This window comes from Sinocyclocheilus grahami, unplaced genomic scaffold (assembly GCF_001515645.1).
Source record: "Sinocyclocheilus grahami isolate Dianchi unplaced genomic scaffold, SAMN03320097.WGS_v1.1 scaffold29.1, whole genome shotgun sequence".
Taxonomy (NCBI): Eukaryota; Metazoa; Chordata; class Actinopteri; order Cypriniformes; family Cyprinidae; genus Sinocyclocheilus; species Sinocyclocheilus grahami.
In genome coordinates this window covers 3442181-3468174 of record NW_015505208.1, presented here as the reverse complement: position 1 = coordinate 3468174, position 25994 = coordinate 3442181, and the positions used below count along the sequence as shown (strand labels likewise).

Below are 25994 nucleotides of genomic sequence, written 5' to 3'. Positions count from 1 at the left end.
TATATTTTTTTTTTTATTTTTTTTTTTTATAAACATCTATTGAGGGAAAACCATTCTTACTTGGTTTGGTTTATTTTTTAAAATTAACATATTTACCAAAAAAAAAAAGGTCCCCAAATGCTGCCATTTTGAATCTTTCGTTGAATTTTGTCAACATCCTGATATACTTACCACTGACTCAGAAGAACAAGGAGTTGATGGATCTCTGTCATTATGTCTTTAACTCAGTATATCGATTCCCCCCTCATTATCTTCCATTCCCTCTCCCTGCAGATGTGTGACATCCGCTGCTCGCAGGATGACGAACCTGTTGACTCATTCACCCCCGCTCATTCATAAATGATTCTTGACCAAGATAATCCAGAAAAACAGACAGGTAGGACTGAGAGAAAAAGAGCCTGAGAGATGCTGTGTGTGTGAGTCAGAAGGGGGTTGCAGCACTGCAGCGGTTCCTGTAACGGCACTGGTCAGGCTAAACACACCCATCCAATCCATCAGCCTTCATTCATCCTTCGCCCATCCTTCCATTCACACAATCAAAGCAGCGGGGAGGGTGGGATGGAGAGAGAGACGCTGCGATGGAGAGAGCATCTGCTTCTGCAGAAAACACAGTGGGGAAGGGGGCGGAGGAGGAGGAGGAGAGAGGGTGTATCGTGCCATCGGAGAAGAGCTACAGAGAGAGAGAGAGGGCAGGGAGGAAGGTGCGCTCCTCTCTGATTACAACACTCTCTCTCTGTCACATTGACAAGGTGTCTGTTCGGCTCCATCTCATTCTGTCTGTCTCTCTCACACACACACACTCACACAGTGGTGGTGCTGCAGAGACTTGCTGTGAAATCCAGCAGCATCATCGGGACGGACTCGCGGCATCAGCTGATATCATCGGTCAGCAGTGACAATCATAACAACCTGGACCGAGGAGGACGACAACACAGGTACGGCCACAGGCATGCACACACACACACACACGCACACACACACATGTGCTTGTCAGGCAACAGATATCACAGATTTGTGCTGTTGTAATTGCTTCAGGCAACACAGAAGAGCTCATAATAGTGTTTTCACCTTCTCGTCCCTCTCAAAGGCATCACGCTGGGGTCCGCAGAGTGCGCGGGCCGGCCGGAGGCCATGAGGCTGGTCCATAATGCAGAGAAACAGTCTTTCTCCTTTAAGAAGTGCTCTGCCTTCCAGTTTGTCAAGAGGAAGGTGAGTTTGTGAGAATGCTGGGTGCAGAACTTCTGTGGCTTGTGGAGACTTAAAAGTGCTGTTCAGTTGGAGACGTGGCCTGGTGGGTAATGCATATGCTCTGACATGTTGCACGGTGGACGAATTTAGTTTGAATCGGGCTCAAGTCATTTCCACAGAAATGTTTTAAGGGTTTAAAAGTATAGTATATTATATAGTATTTTATATAAGTAGGTAAGTAAATAAAAAATGTAAATAAAACTATTTAAATAAAATAAATATTATTTAAATAAAATAAATGTTTATCTGAATAAATAATAAAATAGATTAAAAAAATTATAAAATGTATAGATAAAATATGTAAAAATATTTATATAAAACTAAAATACATTTTTTTTTAATCAAATTTTTATTGTTATTTTATTAAATCATTTTTGCTTTTAAAGATTAAGTGAGCATTAGATGACAACAAAGGTAATCTAAATGTACAAATAGGGGAAATGAGCATAAACAATTAAATATCCAATATCAATCAATATTTAAAAACCTCTAACATCAGCAGTAGCCAATATGGTTGTGGTATATATATATACATAATGTGCTGTTTGTGGCATGGCTGCGAGATTGACGTCCAGTTGTGAATATGCACATACAATTTTCAATCTCATTTGACATTAGTGTTGAGACTGTTTATGGATTTCTTTTGTTTGCAATTGAACAAAAGCGAAATTGCTATTCCAGCTTGATTTGTGACTGTTGTAATGGCCAATCTGAACATGTTTGGAATTATTTATTTAAATATAATGTATTTGTTTAGGTTATAGGCGAGAAAGTGTGTGTGGTTTGGGATTGAGTCCAGACTTCTACATACACACACAGCAGATGGAGTGTCAGAGAGTGACTCAGTGAGATGGTTTTGTTGGATTATTATGTATTTATGTGTACACCGAGACTGAGAGAGAAAGAATCTTCTACAGTGCCAAGGTTGATGTTTGTCTTTTGTAGGTCAGCTTGCAGTGTTGTCTCGTACGTGTGTTGCATTAACTGTGTGTTTTGACTTGTGGGTTTGTTAACTTGCTCTGTGCACTGGGTAACACACACACACTGATGTTTTCTCTAGTGACTAAAGTTTGGTGAGTTGCTGAGTCATCAGTAGAGCGTGTATTTGGAGTGGTTTATTGAGTTGCCATTGCTTCAGTGTTTGATTCCTGTAAAGAATGATTCGTGTGCCTGACATGCAGATCATAACAATAACACACTGACATGGCTACTGCACAGAAAACGCAGCATGTCAAATGAGATGAGATGAGACTAGATTAATATATAAAATCTTTGAATATTTGCTTTAATTTCTTGTCAGACAAAATATTATTTTTGTTTATTAAAACTGACTAAATGTAATTAATACATGGCAAATTATTGATTAGATTTAACTGAGATTTAATTTTATTATTTGTCTTTTTGTAATATTTAAAATATTGAATATTTCTTTTAAGAAGAGAAGGGTAAGGTATTTGAAGCTTAAAGCAGCGAGACTCTGAATGCTAGTGTACCACCACAGTGACAACATACGATGACATAACTTTGAAAATCCGATCAAAGAAGAGAGACAGGAAGAGAGCAGTGAATTGTTAGGATCTGTGACTATATGCTGTAACTGTTTATGTATGTGAGACATTGGGAAGCATTGTTTTCATTCATTTCAGGATTTTTTCTCCATTGTTTCCTTCGTTCTAAAAAAAGACAAAGGTTTGATCATATAGAGCTTTGAGATTGTTTTTTCATCTGGCTGTTTGGCAGCTGTATGAAATGAAGTGAGAAGTGGAAATCTCTCAGCCTGTGCTCGCCGTGAGTTCCAGGATTTCCTGGGGCCTAGAAAATTGCTTTTCACTCAAGGGATTGAAGTCATTAAATACATTGTAAACTACAAAGAAGACATACGACCCTGTGCCCTGCCTCTTTTAGTCAGTCACTGCTGGTGATTTGGAGGATGCCTTTCAGATTTCATTGTTTAGCTTGTAAAGACATACTCGGGTACGGCCCTGAGACGCCTCGTTTAATACAGGAGCAAATGCACCAATCCAAAATTCATATTCACAGATTGCCTTAAACAATTCAAGATGTTTTCACATGATGAAATATTATAATTGTCTACTTTGAAAAACATGGTGTTTGACAACTGGGTTTCACAAGAGCCTTTGTGAAAAAAATACTCCATCCCACATGAAGGAAAATCACAAATAAGATTTCTTTAATATTAAATGGGGTGTAGATTGAAACTTTCACTTATGCAGTGTCACATGTCTCATCTGCAGTATCAGAAGAGATGTTAACGTAACAAAACTGCTCAAATTTGCCAAGACATATATATGATATATATATACATATATAATATATATTTAATTAATTAATTATTTAATATATCATTTTATGTCATACTATTTTAATACTTTACATTATTTTATCTTGGTACTATTGAGCATTATACTGTATATTTATATAAATATAAATAATTTTATTTGACTTTTATTGTATTTGACATTATTTTTAAAGTCAGGTAGTCTAAGAAGTTTTCAGACGATTATCAGATGCAAAGTTGATTCTTAAGAGAAATGTTTCTGAGAATGCCATTAAATATCCTGAGCTATAAACGAGCAACATCTGAGCATAACACTTTCCTCTGGGATTTCATATCTACAGCCAACATACTTATTCTAGATGTTGTTAATACAACACATGGTTTTATAAGCATTTCATGGAAATGTATTACAATCGCCACATGACCCCTGGAATTTGTTTCCTGCACTTAGTGTGTTAGGTTCCTACTCCAGGTCAAGTTAACCACCAACTTACTGGTTACCAACCCTTGAGTCTTGAATCAACTTGCACCACCACTCATTATATAATGCACAGATGTAAAAATCTTTCATGTTTTGCCTCCAGGTGCGCAGGTGGATGAGGAATCCGAAGGTGAATGTGGAGAAGGTGCAGGCTAAGGGCTTCCTGTCTCCATGTCCGAAATGTCAGGAAGGCCAGGACCTGTGGTACACACACTTCCCAGCTCCTTACAGCTGCTGCCACTACAGTCCTGGAGGATACTACCTCCCTCACCCCCCCAGCCCTCTCTGTCAGCCCTGTGCCCCATGCACACCTTGCCAGACAGACAAGAACAAGACATGCAAGGTCATTAACTTTTCCGTCATCTGTTAGTTGTTTATTCATGCATATATTCACTCTTCAGGAGTGATTCTAAACTTTCAATCTTGAGCCTTGCTTGACAGACAAGATTTAAATAATAATTTAAAATTGCTGTTTTTGTCAATAGACAGTGTCGTATATTTTCGTTGTTTTATTGGAACTTAACATTTTCGGATAAAAATTGAAGAAAATTTTAGACCAACTAAAAGATGATTCCCAAGAAAACATTAGTTTGAAACATTTTAATGAGAGAAAGGAAAACATACAAAAAGCATTTGAGATATTCTTTAATAAATTGCCAATTTTACTTGGATACATGGCAAAATACCCAGTTGAACTTAAAAAAAAACTAAAAACCGTCCCTGTGTTCACTTAAATCTGACTTTGTGATTAACTAATTTGGGGGTTTTCAAACCAGGGCCCACAAGGGGGTTTTAGATGGTCCGTAGAAAATTTGAGAGAAAATAAAAGGATTTTATGAAATAATTGAACAAATAAGCAAAAAAAATGAAAAAAGAAGTCCTATACAAATAAATTTCAATTGAACTCAAACTGTTTCTGTAATATATAAGATATGGAACACCAATATTTTATAAGAAAATATATAAAATACAAAGATTTTATAAAAATTAAAAAAAAATACAATAAAAAAGTAAAACAAAGAGCTATAGAAATAGAAATGGAAGAAACTGATGTAATTAACTTTTTGTAGTGACTGGTAAGGATTCAGATTGAAATAACCTCAGATATCAGTTTACAGCAGACGTGAAGAGAATCGAAATCATAAACAGGGTCTAATCATTTCTACACCATCCATACTTCAGGACCTACAAAAATGCTCTTAATGTAATTTTCTAATTAATTTTGCTGGTTTGTTCTGATCCCTTGCGGTGCAGGCTTTTAATCTTAGCGTGCCGTAGGGATGCATAAGAGGCTGAGCATGTTGTCTTTCCATTTAGCAATGCTAAACAGCTTCTCAGGGTTGGACTATAGGTTAGCTGAGTTGAGCGCTCTCTCACTTTCTTCCACAGTTGCTCCCCTGACTGCTTGATTGGCTCTCAGAGACAGTGAGTATTAGAGAGATGACACAGCGCTCAGAGGGAGTGTGTATCTCAGTCGTCCCTGCAGAGAGAGCGATCACACATGACAGCATCACTGCTCGCTATATGTTCCCTCAGTTTATGAAACAGACAGGCAGTTTGAAATACATTGTATTGTATGTGTTGTTATTTAGGGAAGCATTTGTTTAGCAAACTTTCAGAAATGTGCTGTGGTACTTTAACTGCAGAAGCATATAATTTGATTAATTACACAATGGCATGAAAATGATGAGGTTGGAAGCTAACAGAATGGAAATTAAGAGCTAAAATTAGGTATTGCTCTGTGAGGAATAATGTTAGCTTGCATAAGGTGTCAATTTGAAATTTTAATGTAATACCGACAAAGTAAAACATGATGGAATGTTTTACAGTGACACAAACCAACTAACATCACAAAACATCACAGAATTACTTCAGTTAAACCAGGAAGTAACATGCTTTTGTTTGGACATTGCAAAAGACTAATGGAATGTGATGTGAGGACACAGCATAAATCTATAAATTGTGTACCAAATTGACAATTAAAACATTATTTTCAAGAAAAAAAAATTGTGAAACGTTTTGAACAGAGAAAGGAAAACCTGAAGAAACACCTGAAATGTTAATTTAATTGTATTAATTGTGTTAATTTTACATGGCAAATTCCTTACTTGCACTGAAAATATTTAAAATTTAAAGTTCAATTAATCTGATATTGTGATAAATAAACTAATTCAGGAGTTGCAAGGGGGTTTGAGAGCATAAGTCGAAAATTTCAGAGAAAATAAAATGGATTTTTATGAAACACAACACAAGCAAAATGTGAAAGGTGCTATACAAATAAATTTTAATTTAACTGAAATTGTTTCTGTAATATATAAGATATAGAACACAAATATAATATAAAAATAATTTTTAATACAAAGACTTTTTCGACACATTTATTGAATATTTTCATATTAATATTTAATACAAAGTAAATAAGTCTACATTTATATTTTAACAATTTATTGTTTAATAATTTGATTTACTTTTATTTTTATAATATGACACTTACTATTTTTTTACAGAGCATATTTTTTAGTAAAGGGATCCCTTACAAGTGTCATATTTATTTTTGAAAACTTCTGAACTAATATGATTTCCATCTTTAACATTTTAAGTTTATTATTTTATGCAACCTATTAACCTAGCTGCATTATATCTTACTTTCTCTTATATGTTGGTGTATTTGCAGCACTATAGATAGATAGATAGATAAGACAGACAGACAGTGTCGATTACATAACAATGGCTAAACTTGTAGCCGTCTGAGGTTGGTTGAATTTTGTGTTTGATTGATTTGATAACCTCTTGCCTACTTCTCCTCTGCTTTGCCACAAACAGTTCTCAAATAACCAGAGAACTAATGCCTGAGCTGTTTTATTCATGAATTCTGTGTAGGAGCTACAATTGGGCGGCTTGTGTATCAAGGTTAGGTTGGGTTAAAAATATATGTGTCCTGACATGGAGAATGGGAGAGGAGAAGAGGAAATATTATGGGAGAGTGAAAAAGCGAGAGAGATGACACATCATTTTGTGTCCGGTCGGTCTCGAGGCTGAAGTTATGTAATGTGTATCAGGGTGCGAATGACCGAATCGCAGGAGCCGCAGCGGCATCATGAATGACTGAATTCATTCAGCAACCTGAGAGTAATATCTAATTCTGTTCATCCTCATAACCTACCTTCATCATCACTGTCAGCTCAGATCTATCGCTACTCAGTCATCCTTTTAATTATTATTCTGCTAAAGCAACAGCTGAGGATTGATTTTATAGTTAAAGTCCTTCCAAACTCTCCCCCAGTAACCCAGGCTTGTGATGGATCTGTATTATGTTTCCTTTATTTTGTTCTATTGACTCTTTAGAAGGAACATGATCGTGTTTTACAGTAGCTGTTGCCTGGAAGGATTTTTATTTCACGCCCTGTGAAAATATGGAGAGCAGTGGGGCTCCTTCTCGCTCTGCATGTGGCTTTGTGTGCTTGTTTGTATTTGTGTGTGTTTGTGGAATTAATGTGGCAGAAAGATGCGAGGAGTGGGGGGTTGCGCCTATGACTCATCGCTCATGAGGTCTGCGGATCACACAAACGCACACACGCAGGGCCAGTTTTTATAGTGCCAGGTTTCGCCGGGTTGAAATGAGCATAAAGTTTGATTGACCACATTGTGCTGGCCTTCAGTACTTCGGTGAGCCTGTGATGAGATCGTATGTGATTTATTTGGAGGATCTGCTGAATAATTATTGTATGAAGCAGATTGTTCCCGTCGTGATGATTATATTAACTGTCTGATTGCTTATGACTGATTAAACTCTTCAATGTAGAGGGTTTAAAGTGAAGTCAACTGACAAAATTTGACATTTTTAATATCTAATTTGTTTCTTTTAGACAGTAATATAATCAGAAACTTGTGTTAAAAGGAAGAGTTTGTGCAAAAATTTAAATACTCACCCTCCTCGTGTCGTTCGAAACCTCTATGAATTTCTTTCTTCTGTTGAAAAACAATAATAAATTGTTAAGAATGTTTCAACTGTTTTTGTCCATACAGTGAAAGTCAGTGGTGTCCAAAACAACACTGGACCACATTGACATTCATTGTATCGAGAGAAAAAAAAAAAAAAAGACCACCAACATATTTCTCAAAACATCTTCTTTTGCGTTCTGCAAAACAAAGAAAGCCACAGGGTAAAAAATGACATGTGATCCTGTTAATTTCTCAATTGCCTCTCCTAGATGGCAATGGGATTAAATGGAGCACAAATAGAAACTTGCACAAGTCTCCGTTTTAGATTTATCCCCTGAGAAAGGGACATTCAGTGGTGTGAAAAAGTGTTGGCCCCCTTCCTGATTTCTTATTTTTTTGCATGTTTGTCACACTTTAATGTTTCAGATCATCAAACAAATTTAAATATTAGTAAAAGATAACACAAGTGAACACAGCATGCAGTTTTTAAATGAAGGTTTTTATTATTAAGGGGAAACAAAATCCAAAACTACATGGCCCTGTGTGAAAAAGTGTTTGCCCCCTAAACCTAATAACTGGTTGGGCCACCCTTAGCAGCAACAACTGCAATCAAGCGTTTGCGATAACTTGCAACGCTGTGGAGGAATTTTGGTCCACTCATCTATGCAGAATTGTTGTAATTCAGCCACATTGGAGTGTTTTCGAGCATGAACCACTTTTTCACACCACTGTATGTCTCCTCTAAATGTCAGATTTTATCTGAAGTAAAAATGAACTCCCAAAACTTAGTGATCTGACATATGCTAATTGTATTGCTTTATTCGCTTTTATTTCTATTTTACCTAAGGAGAAACATCTGAGACGGCAATAATACAATAAAACAAATGTCTCCTGAGCCATGAAAGAGCAACGTTTGCGCTATAAAATATTCCCCTGGGCAAATACAACCACAAAAACACACACTTCTGCCATCATCTGTCCACAATCCAGAGCATGTGTCATTAGTTCTCGTAAATTCAAAGCTGTTTTGATGTCAGTGACTGGAATTCCAGAGCTTTGACTGGTCGCATAAACAAACGGATCCTAACCCTGCTGAGATGCTGTGGACTTTGTTAGTGTGATTTTAGAATCACTGAGATTCTGTTGTAGTTTTTTAATTATTTAGAATGATTGTTTTTCTTTTTAATTTTAGTTAAAGTTTTATGTTTTTTTTTTATTTTTATGTTTTTGACATTTTAATTAGTTTTTTAATTAAAATTTTTTAATAAAAATTAGATTTTTACTTAAATATCTATAGTTTTTAGTCAATTTTATTTCAGTTATTTTAGTATGTCAAGTTAAACTAAATGAAAATGAGAACTGCTTTGGCAACTAGCTGAAATAAAATAATTTATTTAAAAGTTTTATTTCAGTTAACATTCATTTGAAGTAACAGTTTTAATGGTTTTAGTTAACTATAATAACTCTGGTTGGTTATTATTATAATAACTCTGACTTGTTCAGTACAAAACAGCATTTGTGTTGTATAAGGCATCAGGATTATACAATAATGGCTTCTGGACTGTCAGCCAATTAGCAAAGTACTATTTTTATCTGTTTGTTCACGCATCTCGTCTCTGGCACTATAACCCTTTGTCCCCTATGAATCTCTAGTTGGGGTTAATGAGGCTAATGGTTACTAGGTTTCAGGGGAAAACACGCCACACAGAAGTGCTGTCACCAGAGCCCTTAAAATGGCAACATCAGCGTCAGTTCCAGTCAGAGCTCCTGCTCTGGTTCGGGTGATTCTTTATCTCTGTTTTGGGCCCCTTGTCTTTCGCCCGGCCCTTAACTATGCTGTTGCATGCAAACTCTGGTGCTGTGCCAGTCGAGGGTGGCTCCGAGCCAAATTCCCTCTCACCTTCCAAGCGTGGGCCAGCGGTGTCAGCTGGGTAGAAGTTCTTCTAAGGAAGTTCATGACTTTATATATTTTCCGCTATCGTGTTGAAGGAGCGATTATATTTAGAGAGCTTTGTACTGGTGCAGAAAAGGCCTGAATCATTTTGTAATCTTTCCTGAATCGTTCCGCAATCCTCCTACAAAGAAGCACAGCGGGTTAATAGATTTTAGGAGGGAAGTAATGCTTATTCTGTGGGAATGGAATACTTTCCCAGTTCAGAGCGGGTTTAATTATGCTTACAGGATTTAGTGTGTAGGGCTTTACTTCACTATTCTTCAGGAGCAAAAATGACCACTGTATTGAGCTAAACCTTTCAAAGGTAAAACTTGCAGGGTTTGTCTGCATTCATTAAAATAGCATAACGTGAAAACAACTTTTATGCTTTATGGTATGTCATGATTTAGATAACTTGGGTTGGATAGACAAGAACACTAAAATACTAAAGTGCTCAAAAAAATTGTTTAGCCTATATAGAAATTATAACTACATAGTTATGTAGTTAATTATTAACTACAATAAATTGTAGTTGACACATGATGTGTTCATGATTGTTGTTGTTTTTTATTAACATCACAATGTCAAGTTAAATTTTGTTTTAATAAGGGTGTAAATCTTAGGTGCTGGGATTGGTCACAATTTCTCTTTTCCACAGTTTTTAATCATGTTTTGCCTCTGAGAGTTCATTTGAAGTGGTCCTGCGGTGTGACAAATTTCTCTTATGGGCATGAAATTTCTCTTATTAAAAACTCTTATGGGCATGAACAACTGCATTCTAAAAATGTTATATAGAATAGATTTAGTTTGATGTATACACTTAAATATGATGTATTTGAATGTAATATATTGTATAAAATATGTACACGACTGTTTAAAAGTTAAGTATCAGTCATTTTACTCAGCAAAGATGCATTAAATTGATCACGTGTCAGTAAAGGCTCATACGTAAAAAAAAAAATCTAATTTTTTCCTTCACAGAAATCAATTTGAAAATGTATTTAAAAACATGTAAAAAATATTAAGATAACATTTAAAGGGGATATTTTAAATTGTAATAATATTTTACAATATTACTGTTTTTACTGTAATTAAAGTGTGTAATCTTTAAATTGTGCACATATTATGAATTCAGAATAAATGTTAAGTATTTTAGTAAAATTTATTAAAGTGTGAACTATGAAGTATGAAAGATATTAAACTAAAATTGTTGAAAATATGGCAAAGCAACTACATTTACTTTGGTATTATTTGAAAATATTTTATGCTAAGTACAGATAAACGTGTTTATTTTTTTAATATAATTAATACTTTTGCTTGGAACATTTTATACATCACAGGACATCTGTGCAGGACAGCTTTCCAAAAGTATTTAATGTCAAGAAGGCTAAGGAAATGGGATTTTCAGTAGCGTTTGTTCCCAGCTGGGTTTCATGATGGGATGCAGAGGGAGGAAGCCTTTTGGGAATTCCACATAGGCCAATCCCATACAAGTGGTTGGGTCTAATCTCCTCAAACAGAGTTATAGTGTGTGATTCAACCTCCCTGGCTACATACATAAACAGACACAAACACAGCCCAGGGCTTTGGAAATATAATGACTTTGTATTGACTAGAAAATCTCTGCCTGGTAAATACTGTCAGAGAGATTTTAGATTACAATAGCAGTGCAAAGCCTTGCATGCGAAATGCCAACTCACACACTTTTTGGTGGATAGGGGAGGGAAGAGCTGCTGATTAACCATGTTTTTATCTTAACATTTTCCTGTAAGTGCACTTACATAATCGGCAGCTTTTGATGTTAAAATATTTGGGCCATGCTGAGTGTGTGCACAAGACTAGGCCCTTAAGAAAGGCTAGTTACAGTTCCAAGATCACCTTTCCCTGGAATCTGTGCTTCATTCTTGGCATCAAAGGCTAAAGAGCAAAGTGTGTGTGTCAGTGTGTGTCCTTCTGATTATTGTGGATTATAGAATAAGCTTGAGTCGCTGCTGTGACGTCTTTCACTGACCCTTGAGCTTTTATCAGCACAATTACACAGACACACACACTTCATTTTGTCTTTGAGTCAAGTTTAGATCTAGTCCTATGGCCTTTAGAGGAAAATTTGCTAAACAGACACTTTTGAATAGGTATTTTTTAAATCCAAAAATAGGTATTTTATCCTGTGAATCAGGTGCTAAACCAATGCAGTCAGCTCATGCAAATGAACTATTAGCGTTATATATTCTTAGTGAATTTCACCCCTAAAACCTTGATTTGAGATGATTTATGTCTCGATTTACGTGATTATTTATTTACTGAAATAAGCGCATGTCAAGAGTTACAGCATTGATGGCATTGATGACAAAATGCTTCTATTTATACTTTACTGTGCCATTTATTGTGCTGGTTTTGCGCATCATGCTTACTCATGGGGTATTGTGACGTAGTGGTTAAAGTCTGAGCTGGTAACTAAACTTTTTTTTTTAACCTTGCAATAGTGAATCCATGACCTATTGTCATTATAGCCTTGAACAAGATTGAGATTACTTCAGAGAGATAGTTCCTTTGCTAAGTGTACTCTGAGTCACTTTTTGGTAAAAACATGAGCTAAATTAGGGGATTCACAGACAATTTCTGCAATATATACATACATATATATTGAAACATGTCTCATATTCTCACCAAAACTACATTTATTTGATGAAAAATACAGTAAAATACTAATATTGTGAACAGCAGAAACAACAGTTTTCTATGTTTATATAATGTAATGTATTTTATTCCTGTGAAGGCAAAGCTGAATTTTCAGCATCATTACTCTAGTCTTCAGTGTCACATGATCCCTCAGAAATCATTCTAATATGATGATTTGCTGCTCAAGAAACATTTCTTATTATTGGTGTTGAAACAGTTTGGTGAAAACGGTGCTGCTTGATATATTTGTGAGGAAACTAATAAGGATGATTGAAGTTGAAGTTCATGAGTTCATTTGTTTTTTAAATATATCAAATGTAAAGGTTTTTACTGTCACTTTTGATCAGTCTCTTATGCATATTTTTTTAATAAAAAGTATTCATTTTCTGTAATATTTGAAAAAAAACTTACTGAAACTAACCTTGAACAGACAGCAACATATAATAATTTATTTTGGCTTCAGTGCAATAACAATATGACGCAAAATATATATAAAAAAGTAATGTTTCCTTTATAATTTAATACTATATTTCTCACACAATATACACAGGTCTTAGAATTTAAGAAGTGTGTTCCTTGCAAGGGGATATATTTTTATTATATTTAAGGGTCCTTGTCATTGAAAAGTTTGGAATCCTCTCAACTAAATGACTTATTACTAGGCCATGTCAGTGCAATAGCTTACCTCATTTGTGTTTTTTCAAAAGGTGAGAAAATGGAAGATGCTCAGTCGACATCACAATGATAGTAAGGTGAAGGAGGCCGAATCAGAGGGTCATGTGATCTGCCCCTGGACGATGTCACCAGTGCTGGGAAGCCCCGTACTGCTGGAATGTTGCATCTGCAACGGACCCTTCATCACTTATGGGCATGAGGAGGCATGGCAACCACGTCAGCGCACACAGGTCAGCACACAAACAAATGTCTCATGTATCATTGCATTAGATAACAAAATATACCATGCAATTACAGCACAAAGTGCAATATTTCACAAAAACATGTCAAACATAGAAAACTAATTTCTGGAAGCATTGTTTGTTGAATTTTGAGCTCATTTCCCATTCTTTTTCATTCTTTATTGCCTGAACTTAATTTTAGCCACTTAGCTGTTTACACAAGATAAAAGAGCAGTGAGACACATAGGATGGGAAAGATTAGCATAGGTGCATTAGCGTAGGTGCACGTGCAAAGATGCCGGCTCTCCAGGGAGAGGTTATTAAAGAAGTGGATTTGGGAAATTGCTCATTCTGTCTTTCTCTCTCCCAAGCTGTCGCTCATTCTCTCTCGCTCACTTCATACAGAAAGCTCGCAGCTTGGGTGCAAAACTGCAAGCCAGATGTCACATGATTTCATTTTTGCAAGCAGTAGATTAAGATAGATGTGACATCCATCTGAAAGTCCTAATTTCACTGATGAGTGTGCATGTGTGATAAAACTGTTTGAAAATCTTCCATGTGACTAATCTAAAGCACATTATTAATAAACCAAAGTCCTAATTCTAATATTCAGTGTTATCATATTCAAGGAAGAAGACCTCTTGTGTGTAGGTCAAAAGAGACATGCGGTACGAAGACAACAAAAGAGTGTTTTCATTGAAGACACATTGCACTGACCTACATTACTTCTTTTTTTCCCCAGGCAATGGACCTTTACTACCATGGAGACCCTGACTCTGATTATTGCTGTCCGTCTGACACCAGTAGGTTCTGTCTTTATTTCTCCACCAGTCTTTTCTTTCATTCATTGTCTCATTCATTGTACTCTCTCCCTCTCTTTTGTATATATTTTCTCATTCAGTCACCTTTATAACTCTTTCAGGATCTTTCTCCTTTTGTGTCGTTGCACTTCCTTCTCTTTCTTTTTGAGTTGTTTTGTTTCTTCTCCCTGTCTTTCTCTCTTGCTGGTATAAGCATAACCCATAATCACCTTGATCCTTGTAGGCTTAGATTTGAACCTTTAATAACAATGTTTAGGCAAGTGCTCAAAACAGCACTTCTTTGAATAAAACACTCCTACACTATTCAATTACAAGCACCCAATGCCACCCAATAATGGTAGAAACGCACCACACACATTTATCAAGTGCTTCTTAACATGCATTGTATGTGCTAAACTACCCCTGACACTGATAGCGAATTATGATTTTATGTGTATGAGTGATTTTTTTTTTTTACTACAGGAATTTTTCTTTTCCCTAAAGGATGATTTTAAAGAAAACAAAATCATTTTAGTTTTAAAGGACAGAACATAATTTGCCATGATTTCTCTATTTTGGGCTTGTTTAACTTTTCTCATCAAGGAATTTATAAAAAAAACTCAAAAGTTTGGGGTCAGTTTAATTTTTTTATTTGAAATAAATGCTGTTCTTATGAACTTTCTATTTATCAGGAATCAGTGAATAAAACACTCCTACACTATTCAATTACAAGCACCCAATGCCACCCAATAATGGTAGAAACGCACCACACACATTTATCAAGTGCTTCTTAACATGCATTGTATGTGCTAAACTACCCCTGACACTGATAGCGAATTATGATTTTATGTGTATGAGTGATTTTTTTTTTTACTACAGGAATTTTTCTTTTCCCTAAAGGATGATTTTAAAGAAAACAAAATCATTTTAGTTTTAAAGGACAGAACATAATTTGCCATGATTTCTCTATTTTGGGCTTGTTTAACTTTTCTCATCAAGGAATTTATAAAAAAAACTCAAAAGTTTGGGGTCAGTTTAATTTTTTTATTTGAAATAAATGCTGTTCTTATGAACTTTCTATTTATCAGGAATCAATCACAGAAATAAATTACATTTTAAAACATATTAAAATAGAAAAAAGTTATTTTAAATTGTAATAATATTTCACAGTGTTGCTGTTTTACTGTATTTGTATCAAATAAATGCATCCTTGGTGAGAAAATAAGAAAAAACAAGTTTCTGTTTGGTTATAATGTAGATGAGAAGCGACAAGGGAGCTGTTTTTTATTTTTCATGATTTCAAGACCAAACAGACCATAATTAATGACTCATTCATAAATGGTCTGTTGCTGACGCTGTAGATAGAAGATTTCGAAAATTCCTTCGCAATGACATGGCTGTATATTACCAGTCTTTTAAAGGTTAGGGTGATAAGCTTATCTGAAAAAGGGCAAATGCAAAAATACTTTTATCTTATTTCTGTGGAAAGTTTTTTTTCTTTTTGTCCTATAACTTAAAAGGGTTAGTTCACCCAAAAATGAAAATTAGTCCATAAATTACTCACCCTCAAGTCATCCTAGGTGTATATGACTTTCTTCTTTCAGATGAATCCAGTCGGAGTTATATTAAAAATCGTCTTTGATCTTTCAAGCTGTTTCATGGCACTCAGCGGGTGTTGCACGCTTCAGTCCAAAAGAAGTTAAATAAAAAGCGCCCATCCATAAAAAAGTGTCTCACACGGCTCCGGGGGGTGAACAAAGGCCTTCTGCTTACTGGCGCATGCGCAGCGCTGACCTCATACGTCATCCGCCCGGAACTGCTTCCCTTTACAACAGTGAGCGCAAGCTACATTAAAGTGATTATTACGTTTCAATATGGATATTTTTCCTACAAAAGCGCATTGATTTGCTAAAGAAGACCTTTGTTCACCCCCCGGAGCCATATGAGACACTTTTTTTATGGATGGGTGCTTTTTATTTAACTTGTTTTGGACTGAAGCGTGCAACACCCGCTGAGTGGCATGAAACAGCTTGAAAGATCAAAGACAATTTTTTATATAACTCCGATTGGATTCGTCTGAAAGAAGAAAGTCATATACACCTACAATGACTTGAGGGTAATTTATGGGCTAATTTTCATTTTTGGATGAACTAACCCTTTAACACTCAATCCAAGTCAAGTACAGAGAGGACAGTGTCTTGAGGAGTCGGAGTCTCTTGGGACTGGTCAGCTGGATAAAATGTGCTTTCCCATTTAACGAAAAATGCCAAAATATAGAGTACTCTGGAGATGAGGGAATTTGCAATCATTGACATTTAGCTGTCTCATAATTGAGTAATATAGTACAATCCCTATGAAGGCACAAGAATCTGTAACTACAGTAGCTGCATCTTTAATATATTTGTTTGTGTTCATATTACAGTACTCATAGTCTAAATTTGTCTAAATGATCTCATAAGCTCCAGAGTTTCTCTTGACAGAGTCACTGCAGGTGTGTTTGTGTACGCACATATTTGTATGCATTCATGTGAATGTGTGAAGAAAATTGCATAATGCTCTTGAAACCAGAGTATGATCCAAGATCACATTAGTATGCATAATGTTTGGGTCCTGTATTGAGTGCTTAGCTGCATTTAAATAAGATTTTACGTAATCCCCATCTTCCTACATAAATAAACAAAGTGTTTGGACACTTAGGACTGAAGCCCTGTTGATCTCTGTGTGCTCTCTCTGTCTCTCTATCCTCTCCTAGACCTCTATTTCACTTCCTATTTACACAAAAAATGAGAGACTGAAAAGACCAGAATCTGGATGATATGATGAGCACAAGGAGACAAGGGGAAGAGAATCTAAATTAGAACTTAGAGAACTTAGTTGAAAAGTTTCAAAACATTTCGTAAAACTGTTGTGAAATATAGAGAACCGCAAGGAGTGTAATGTATGACAGCGACGACATACTAAAACACACAGGAAAGTTGTTCGAATATGTTCAAATTTTTTACAATGATCCAATCGGCCAAAACAATGTTTTGATATTTTTACATTTATGTTTACAATTTAGCTATGAATTGTGGTTATTATTTTATTATATTAGATTAAACCTTTATTTTAATATAGTATAATAATAATTTTATGTTTGAGTATTTTATATGTAATCAATTTCATGCTTTGCTAAATTATAATTAAATAAACAACAAAATATATTTTAGCCAAAACAGTGCTTTATATTTTAAATATTTTTATGCTTAAAATGTATATTATATAATACTATATTAAAACTATTGTAATATAATAATATTTTTTGTAATAATTTCCAACTAGTAATAATCATAGTTTCCGTTACGACTTATTTCATACAGTGTGACAACTTACCCCAGTCTTAAGATTGTGTGTTTGAGTATTTTGTGTGTGATCATTTTCATGCTTTACTGTAATTAGTGTTGGAGAGGTGTGGATCATTATAGGAGGTGTTTGCTTTATCTAACTTCTCTTAATTAGAACATAAAGAATACAAAACTTTTTTGCAAAAAAAAAGAGAAAAAGTTGCAGGACTCGATATCCGCATTAAAAGTCTCTTTATCGGTCTCAATCGAGCTGCACTCGCCAATGATGCCCAAAAACTGGAGAACTGTGTTCAGGTAGAGTTTTCATTTAGCTTCAGCTTCTCATGAAAACAGTGCAGCACATTGTTGGAGGGCTGGAGAGACTCCGCCCCGCAGATATCCGGTGTCAGATCAGCCCTGATGGAATGCGGCGGGTTGAGAAAATTCTTTCACCTCCAAACTTTCTCATCAAGCGTGTCTGCGCCACTTTACGCTCTTTCCTGACCCGATGAAAGACAAAACTTCTCCGCTGTCATGTAAGTTGAATCCCGCCGAATTTATCGCGGAAAAATTGTGTTATGGAACAGTTTTTATTTAAACGACGTTCCACTGGAGGTGTCCGCTTATAATTAGGGTGTACTGGAGACATCTGTAGGTGTGTTTCCTGTAGGGGCAGTGACCCGGTTTTAACACCTTACTCATATCTATATTGATTTAGTCTGATAAAGGCACTTGGCTCTGCCTTTGCCAAACATAAGGCACGTTAGTCAGTCTTGGCTCTCATAAGAGACTTGTCAGGATTTACAGCACAATGAGAACTTCAGCGGAACTTAAAGGTTTGTACTTTTCTCAAAAACCCATTAATCATAATAAACCAGTGATATGTATAAAATACACAATAGGCCTATGTATAGTTTATATAGCAGTTTATTTAAACATCTGAAAGGGGCGTTCAATCTTTTTCTACGTTAAAATTGTTATTTAACAGTATAACTCATTGTAATGTACAAACATGTATTAGGCTACTTACATGTTTGAGCAACATGTAAGCAGAACCAAAAAAGAAAAAATACGTATTAAGTGCATGTTGTTTATTGTAGTCTTCATGTTGTATTATTTAATGCTTTCCATGCACTGCATCATCAACAACTTTTTGGAATGTATGCATGATATATTTTTACTCAGTGTTGTTCGGTTACTGGAACTAATTTATTCTACTAATACTAGCGTGAGAACAGCTGATGACTTCAATGTGTTTTGTTGTAAAGCTCTACAGTGCTGGGTTAAGTGCCACGACCTACTGTATGAAAAACTCTGCTGCAAAATGAGATGCATTGTAATTACAAGCATTACATCTTAAACTAAGCGGTTAACGTCAAAATGGTTTTTGCCACAACCCACCCATTTATGAGTTTAAATCTTTTTGAGGCTTAGGTTCTGAGCTTTTATTATAATTGAATGAGTTGAATGAGTAACTTTAAACGACGTTAATTAATAGTCTGCTGGGGTATAGAGTTGCACAACTGTGGAAAACTAGGACATTTCATGATCTAATGTAAATTTCCTGATACGGGCTCTAAATGACAGAAGGGAAGAAAGCAGAAGAAGAATGCTTGAATTTTCCTAGAAGCAATTAGTTCTGTGAAGTTCGACTCATTTCCGCGAATCGGTTCTTTCGAACAGTTCAAAAACAGAGTCGGCTTATTTTACGTCATGATATTTTTACACCCTGACATCGCGGTGTGGAAATTTACTTAAAATTCTTAATATGTATCCGCATATTTAACGTTTACTGCATTTTAATAACGTTATTCGTTCAGTGAGTTAGTTGTGAGTAGACTCGATAACGGCTCCGACTGACTCGTTCGGACTGTTTAGTGAACAAGTTGAACCGATTCATTAAAAAGAGCCCACACAAAAGAACGAGTTATTCACCGTTAATCCAGTCAGTACTTTTCCAGTGAGTGCTGAAGTTTGGCTCGAGTCCCTTTGCTTTTGTCTCATTCATGCGTCATCTGTCACGACGGTAAAATGGGCTTTGAGGAAAAAAAGTGAAGTAAAGCGTGAAAGAGCTGTGTACACGTGGATAGCAGTTTTGGGAGGTCTTTTGAACAGGTGTGATGAATCAACCGAATCTTTTCTGCTTTATCTTTACACTTGTACACTTACATACTGAATACGTTGTTTACTCTTGCGATAAAGTAGCAATGAGAATGTGTAGCAAGACTGTTTATGACTGTATTCTAAGGCAGGCAGGTTTGTTTATAAAAGAGAAATACAGTGACTCAGTTCTGAATCCTTTTGACGTTCCTGTCAACAGAACATGTAGTCCTGCTCAGCTTGTTAGATCCGGGAAGATCTTGTTTTCAACTGTATGTAACATAACATCAGATTTTGCGGCGGTACGTTCTCGTTCACTCACAGCTGGCCCCTCAGAGACATCACAGCTGACTCCGCTAGAACCTACGCCAGGCCACGCCCTCGCATACAGAGACTTGCGTCAGGACACGCCTCCTCTCTAAGAACGCACGCCAAGCCACGCCTCTTAGCGGAACGCAATCTCTAGCCTCCTCCCCCTGCCTTTTAAATAGTTGGAACAGAAGCGTAGGAGTTCAGTAGCGCTTTGTGTCGTTTTGGTTGCGGGCCCGGAGTGGAAAACTACAGCAATGACAATCCAAACGGAGACGGGCGTCCCAGCTCCAGACTTGACCTACTCTAAAACAAGAGGACTAGTAGCTAATCTCAGTGGTAGGCTTTGTTTTTCAGATGAATGGAATCTCCTGAGCCAACTTTAGCACAGAATGGGAAGAATATTAAGTGATCTAGCTTTTTAATGGACTTTTTTCTCTCTCTCTCTTTGCTTTTTCTTTTATGTGCAGCCTTTATGAAACAGAGAAAGATGGGACTGAATGACTTTATCCAGAAGCTTTCCACAAACTCTTATGCATGCAAGCAGTAAGTTTATTTTATGCAAATCTGTAAAGAAAATGTAAATGTTTACATATTTATTTAAAATATACATTCATGTATAAAGAAATTGTATGTATTTACAAACTTATTACAAATGTTTATTTACAAAATAGAACATATGTATAAAAACAATTTTTATTTACTTTTTGGACATTTTATTGTTGTTCAAATAATTATTGCAGTAATATAAAATTACAACTATAATAATATAATTATAACTACTCATATTCAGCGGGCGTCCCAGCTCCAGACTTGACCTACTCTAAAACAAGAGGACTAGTAGCTAATCTCAGTGGTAGGCTTTGTTTTTCAGATGAATGGAATCTCCTGAGCCAACTTTAGCACAGAATGGGAAGAATATTAAGTGATCTAGCTTTTTAATGGACTTTTTTCTCTCTCTCTCTTTGCTTTTTCTTTTATGTGCAGCCTTTATGAAACAGAGAAAGATGGGACTGAATGACTTTATCCAGAAGCTTTCCACAAACTCTTATGCATGCAAGCAGTAAGTTTATTTTATGCAAATCTGTAAAGAAAATGTAAATGTTTACATATTTATTTAAAATATACATTCATGTATAAAGAAATTGTATGTATTTACAAACTTATTACAAATGTTTATTTACAAAATAGAACATATGTATAAAAACAATTTTTATTTACTTTTTGGACATTTTATTGTTGTTCAAATAATTATTGCAGTAATATAAAATTACAACTATAATAATATAATTATAACTACTCATATTCAGACATTTCTCTTTGTTTGCTAAGTTGTCATGCTAAACCATGTATCTGATCATCAGTGGTCTTTTCTTCCTGCAGTCCTGAGGTTCAGTCCATCTTGAACTTGACACCTCCTCAAGATGCTGAGCTGATGAACAGCAACCCTTCCCCACCGGTAAATCTGCGTTTATTTATGTCACGAAAGCATGTGTGTGTATATGAATCATGCATCTTTCTACAAAACAATATGTGAATCATATTTGCCTAATCATCTTTCTCTCCTCTCCAGCCAAGTCCTTCTCAGCAGATAAACCTCGGCCCTTCCTCCAACCCCACTGCCAAACCGTCAGACTTCGACTTCCTCAAGGTCATCGGAAAAGGCAGCTTTGGAAAGGTTCTTCTGGCCCGCCACCGGAGCGATGAGAAGTTCTATGCAGTCAAGGTGCTGCAAAAGAAAGCCATCTTGAAGAAAAAAGAGGTATGGAATTCACTCCCTACTGTCAGCTGCTTTGGGCTTTGGAGAATGCATGTGTTTAAAAACAACATAGTAGTTCTAGATGGCTGTTTGACCTCTTATCATGACCTCTGACCTCAGGAGAAACACATAATGTCTGAGCGCAACGTGTTACTGAAGAATGTCAAGCATCCTTTCTTGGTGGGCCTGCATTACTCCTTTCAGACTGCTGATAAACTCTACTTTGTACTGGACTACATCAATGGCGGAGAGGTGCGTTATTTCATTTGCCTTTTTTTAAAGCTACACTCTGTAGGGAGTAAAACAATATTTACAAAAGAGAAAATAGAATCAAAGATGTTGGAGACAGTGAGGTAGATGCAGACAGAAAAGGGATATCCTGTCATGAGAAGCAAAGAGGAGCGGCTGGGCTCTGAATAGGAAACTCTCCTCCGGAAATGGCTGAGAGGGGAAAGTGTGTGAGGTAGGGGAGCCAGATTTAGCAGCTATGATGGTTTAGACTCGGTCTAACTCAACAGACGTATCTGAGGGGCTGCGGGGGGGGGGTACGTTCTCATTTCCTGCCATTGTTCGGGATTGTGGAGTCTAGAAACCCTTGATTAAGTATGCCATTCAGGATATGGAATTCACAGCCTAATCTGTCTCCTCTCTCTGTGTCTTTCCATAGCTGTTCTATCATTTACAACGGGAGCGATGCTTTCTGGAACCGCGTGCACGGTTTTATGCAGCCGAGATCGCAAGCGCCTTGGGGTACCTGCACTCACTGAACATAGTGTACCGAGACTTGAAGCCTGAGAACATTCTCTTGGATTCTCAAGGACACATCATCCTGACCGACTTCGGCCTGTGCAAAGAGAACATAGAACCCAATGGAACAACATCAACTTTCTGTGGAACACCAGAGGTAAATAACATTCACTTTTAAGCGGTTGCTTTCAAACAATGCAACTGCATTTGCAGTCAGTAAGCTAACTCATCTTGATATTTCTCCTTCTGTCTTGCAGTATTTGGCACCGGAGGTGTTACACAAGCAGCCGTATGACCGGACGGTGGACTGGTGGTGTTTGGGAGCAGTGCTGTATGAAATGTTATATGGCCTGGTGAGTTATTCCAGAAAAATAAATTGATATCATGCCTTTAATTGAATGTATTTAACTAATTAGTTTAATTGCATTGGAATTGCCTTGAGTACTTGGCTTTTTACATGATTGCTGATTGCTTTTATGGTTTCTCCACAGCCTCCGTTCTACAGCCGTAACACAGCGGAAATGTACGATAACATTCTGAACAAGCCACTGCAGCTCAAACCCAACATATCTAACGCTGCCAGACACCTGCTGGAGGGCCTGCTGCAAAAAGACAGAACCAAGAGACTGGGCTTCACTGATGACTTTGTAAGTGTGTTGGAATTATATATAGTTTTTGCTATTAAATATATTAGCTATATAATATTAAATAGCAGTTTTGTTGCTCTTGTATCTAATGTATCTTCTGTTTCACTTTTGTAGACTGAGATCAAGAACCACATGTTCTTCTCTCCCATAAACTGGGATGATCTAAATGCCAAGAAGCTCACGCCGCCCTTCAACCCCAACGTGGTACGTTCCACTTCTGCATTGACTTTGCGTTATTACCACATAGCACTGGGTGTTATAGATAAATGGACCTAGTCATTCTGGCTGATTTGTGATAAGAGAATGCAGAGAATCCTGCTATGCAAATATTTTCAGCATCTTATCAATTAATTGTAATTTTGTTTCAGACAGGGCCTAATGACTTACGGCACTTCGACCCTGAGTTCACCGATGAACCGGTGCCGAATTCAATCGGCTGCTCCCCGGACAGCGCTCTTGTCACAGCCAGCATCACAGAGGCGGCCGAGGCTTTCCTAGGCTTCTCTTATGCCCCTGCCATGGATTCCTACCTGTAGCCCATCGACGCAGAAACGCCATCCCATAGACTCTTACCTGTAGCTCATTACCATGGAAACGCTGTCCCATGGAATCACACCTGTAGTGCATCACTATGAGAAAAGCAAACCCTGTCTCATTTCCCTGCCTCCAGATAGGGGCATTTGCACATGGCGTACGGCAGCTCAAAAGGCCTTTGTTAAAAGGCCTGAGTTTTACACATTAAAAAAAGGACTTGTCATCTTCATCAACTGCATCCAAATGCACGATTTCTCCTCCGCTTTCACCCCGGGTTGTGTCAGAGAGACAGATGGGGAAAAAGAGAGAGAGAAGATTGATGCTGATGGACGATTGTTATGTACTTTTCCTTTCTTGAGATTTATTTCCAGCTTATTTACTTTTATAGGATTGTCAGTGCTAGACCATTGTTTTGGATGGATTGGATGTGTGTGTGCGTGTGTGTACTTCATTTTAACACCCCTTCACACATGTTTAATCTAAATCATGTGATCTGGCACGTCAGTCTGTGTCGGATATAAATACAGTCAAAGTGACGCTAAAACCACTAAAATATGTCAGCATCTGATGTTTTTGTGATCTTTCAGTTGCGCATCTGGGATCAAGTTGCACATTTATCTTCCTAATTTAAAGAGCACTTCCTTTTTTATGTTTTTCTTGTTCTTTTGACTCAAGCGGAAGGTGCTAGAAGGATGTGCTGCTAATGTGTGTAGATACGCACTTGGACCAAGGAATCAGACGCCTCTGTTTTACCTTAGTTTTCCAGCCTCCTGGGATGTACAGTAATCGTACAGCTCAGAAATGGGCCAGTTGTCTGAACATCACATTCCATGGAATATGACTGTATGGTTATTTAAGTTTGTTTGTATATTTTAAGGTCTATGTATTAGTTTTAATGTATATGGAACAAAAACTTAAGGTATGCTTATATGTAACTATAAATGTACTGTAAAATTGTAAAATGTTTGAATCATGTGACCTTGTTTGGTTCGCAATAAAACTTTATGGTTATTTTTCCCCAAAACAACTTTAGCATGTTTTCTTTTTTTCTGTAGATGAAATCATTGGTTCATATAATGTAACAAACATCACACGCCATGAAACAACGCATTAGTCTCCTCAGCTGGCCAAAGGTTGCCGTTAGTTCAGTGTTGTGCGTCATTTTACTTTCCCAACCCAGTGCTCACGCCATCCCTGCACATTGAACCCCATCTTTAACCAGCCATAATTTTAATTTCTCTGGCAGCTGTCAATGTTTGTATGTATTAACTGCAGCTCCTAGAACCGCTTTTCTGAGACCCGGCGTAATGGTCTGAGCAAGTTCACTAGTTACGCTGCACTTGGGGCCTTAAACTAGGTCACTCATCAGTGAAATTACTAGTAATTTGTTAAAAGTAAACCTGAGCATTGCTTTTACGAGATTTCAGAGACATGCTATGCAGGATAAACAGGGAATTACAAACTGTAAAGATACTTTGGCTCTTAACAGGCCAACATGGTCTGATAAAAGGTATCTAAATATAACACTCATCAATAACCTGCAGATATGTGATGTGGTGTCATAAAATCTCAAAATGTAAATATGTTTATGTTTTATAAGGGACCATGCTGCATTCCAATAAAAAAAGTGTTCATAAATAGAACGGAGTGAGTTACAAGATATCTTATCCACTAGCGCCCCCCCAATGTTGCTTTTGAAACGATTGAACTTATTTGTTCTCCTAAACATGATCTGAAACCAAACCTTCAACAAAATGCAATAAAATGTGCTGCTACAGTAAATACATGCAAATGTATATGTAATGAAGTTATTATAAACCAAAAGTGTGTATAAATAATTTAATTTCTGTTCACTTTGTTTGGTGTGACAGAATTTGTATTTCTTTTTTCTTTTCTTTTTTGTTTTGTTTGTATTGTTGCTGAAACTAGTTGTGGTGGTTTATGAAGATTTTCAGGTTTTCACAGTTAAGAAAATAAGAACCTTGTCAAACCGAGCCACGCACAGTCTTTGTCGTAGAACTTTTAATTGTAATGTAGTTACAATGTAATTACAATTATCTGGCCAGTAGATGGCACTATATTACAATAGAAGATGTTCTGGAAATAACACTGGGATCTTTTTTTTTATACAAATTTCAAAAATTGTCCTTGGTGATTATTTTACAAAAACATGTCATGCGATTTCATTAGCACTGCAATAACAGTACAGTACGTCTATCTGTCTATAGTTATGTATGTAGGCTACGGAAAGTCCACAGCTTCAGCTACTCGAGTATTTCACACCACAGCAGTTTACA

General features: G+C 36.5%; 1 protein-coding gene across 1 annotated transcript; it reads left to right on the top strand.

Annotated features, from left to right (window-relative positions):
- Positions 1-677: 677 nt before the first annotated feature.
- Positions 678-24713, top strand: sgk1 (serum/glucocorticoid regulated kinase 1). Its single transcript, XM_016257651.1, has 14 exons — positions 678-935; positions 1088-1209; positions 4132-4371; positions 13290-13487; positions 14221-14281; positions 20481-20556; positions 21394-21469; positions 21584-21772; positions 21890-22021; positions 22437-22673; positions 22774-22869; positions 23008-23163; positions 23278-23367; positions 23532-24713. The coding sequence occupies exons 2-14, from the start codon at positions 1132-1134 to the stop codon at positions 23697-23699; spliced, it is 1797 nt and encodes a 598-aa protein (XP_016113137.1). The 5' UTR covers positions 678-935; positions 1088-1131; the 3' UTR covers positions 23700-24713.
- Positions 24714-25994: the final 1281 nt, after the last annotated feature.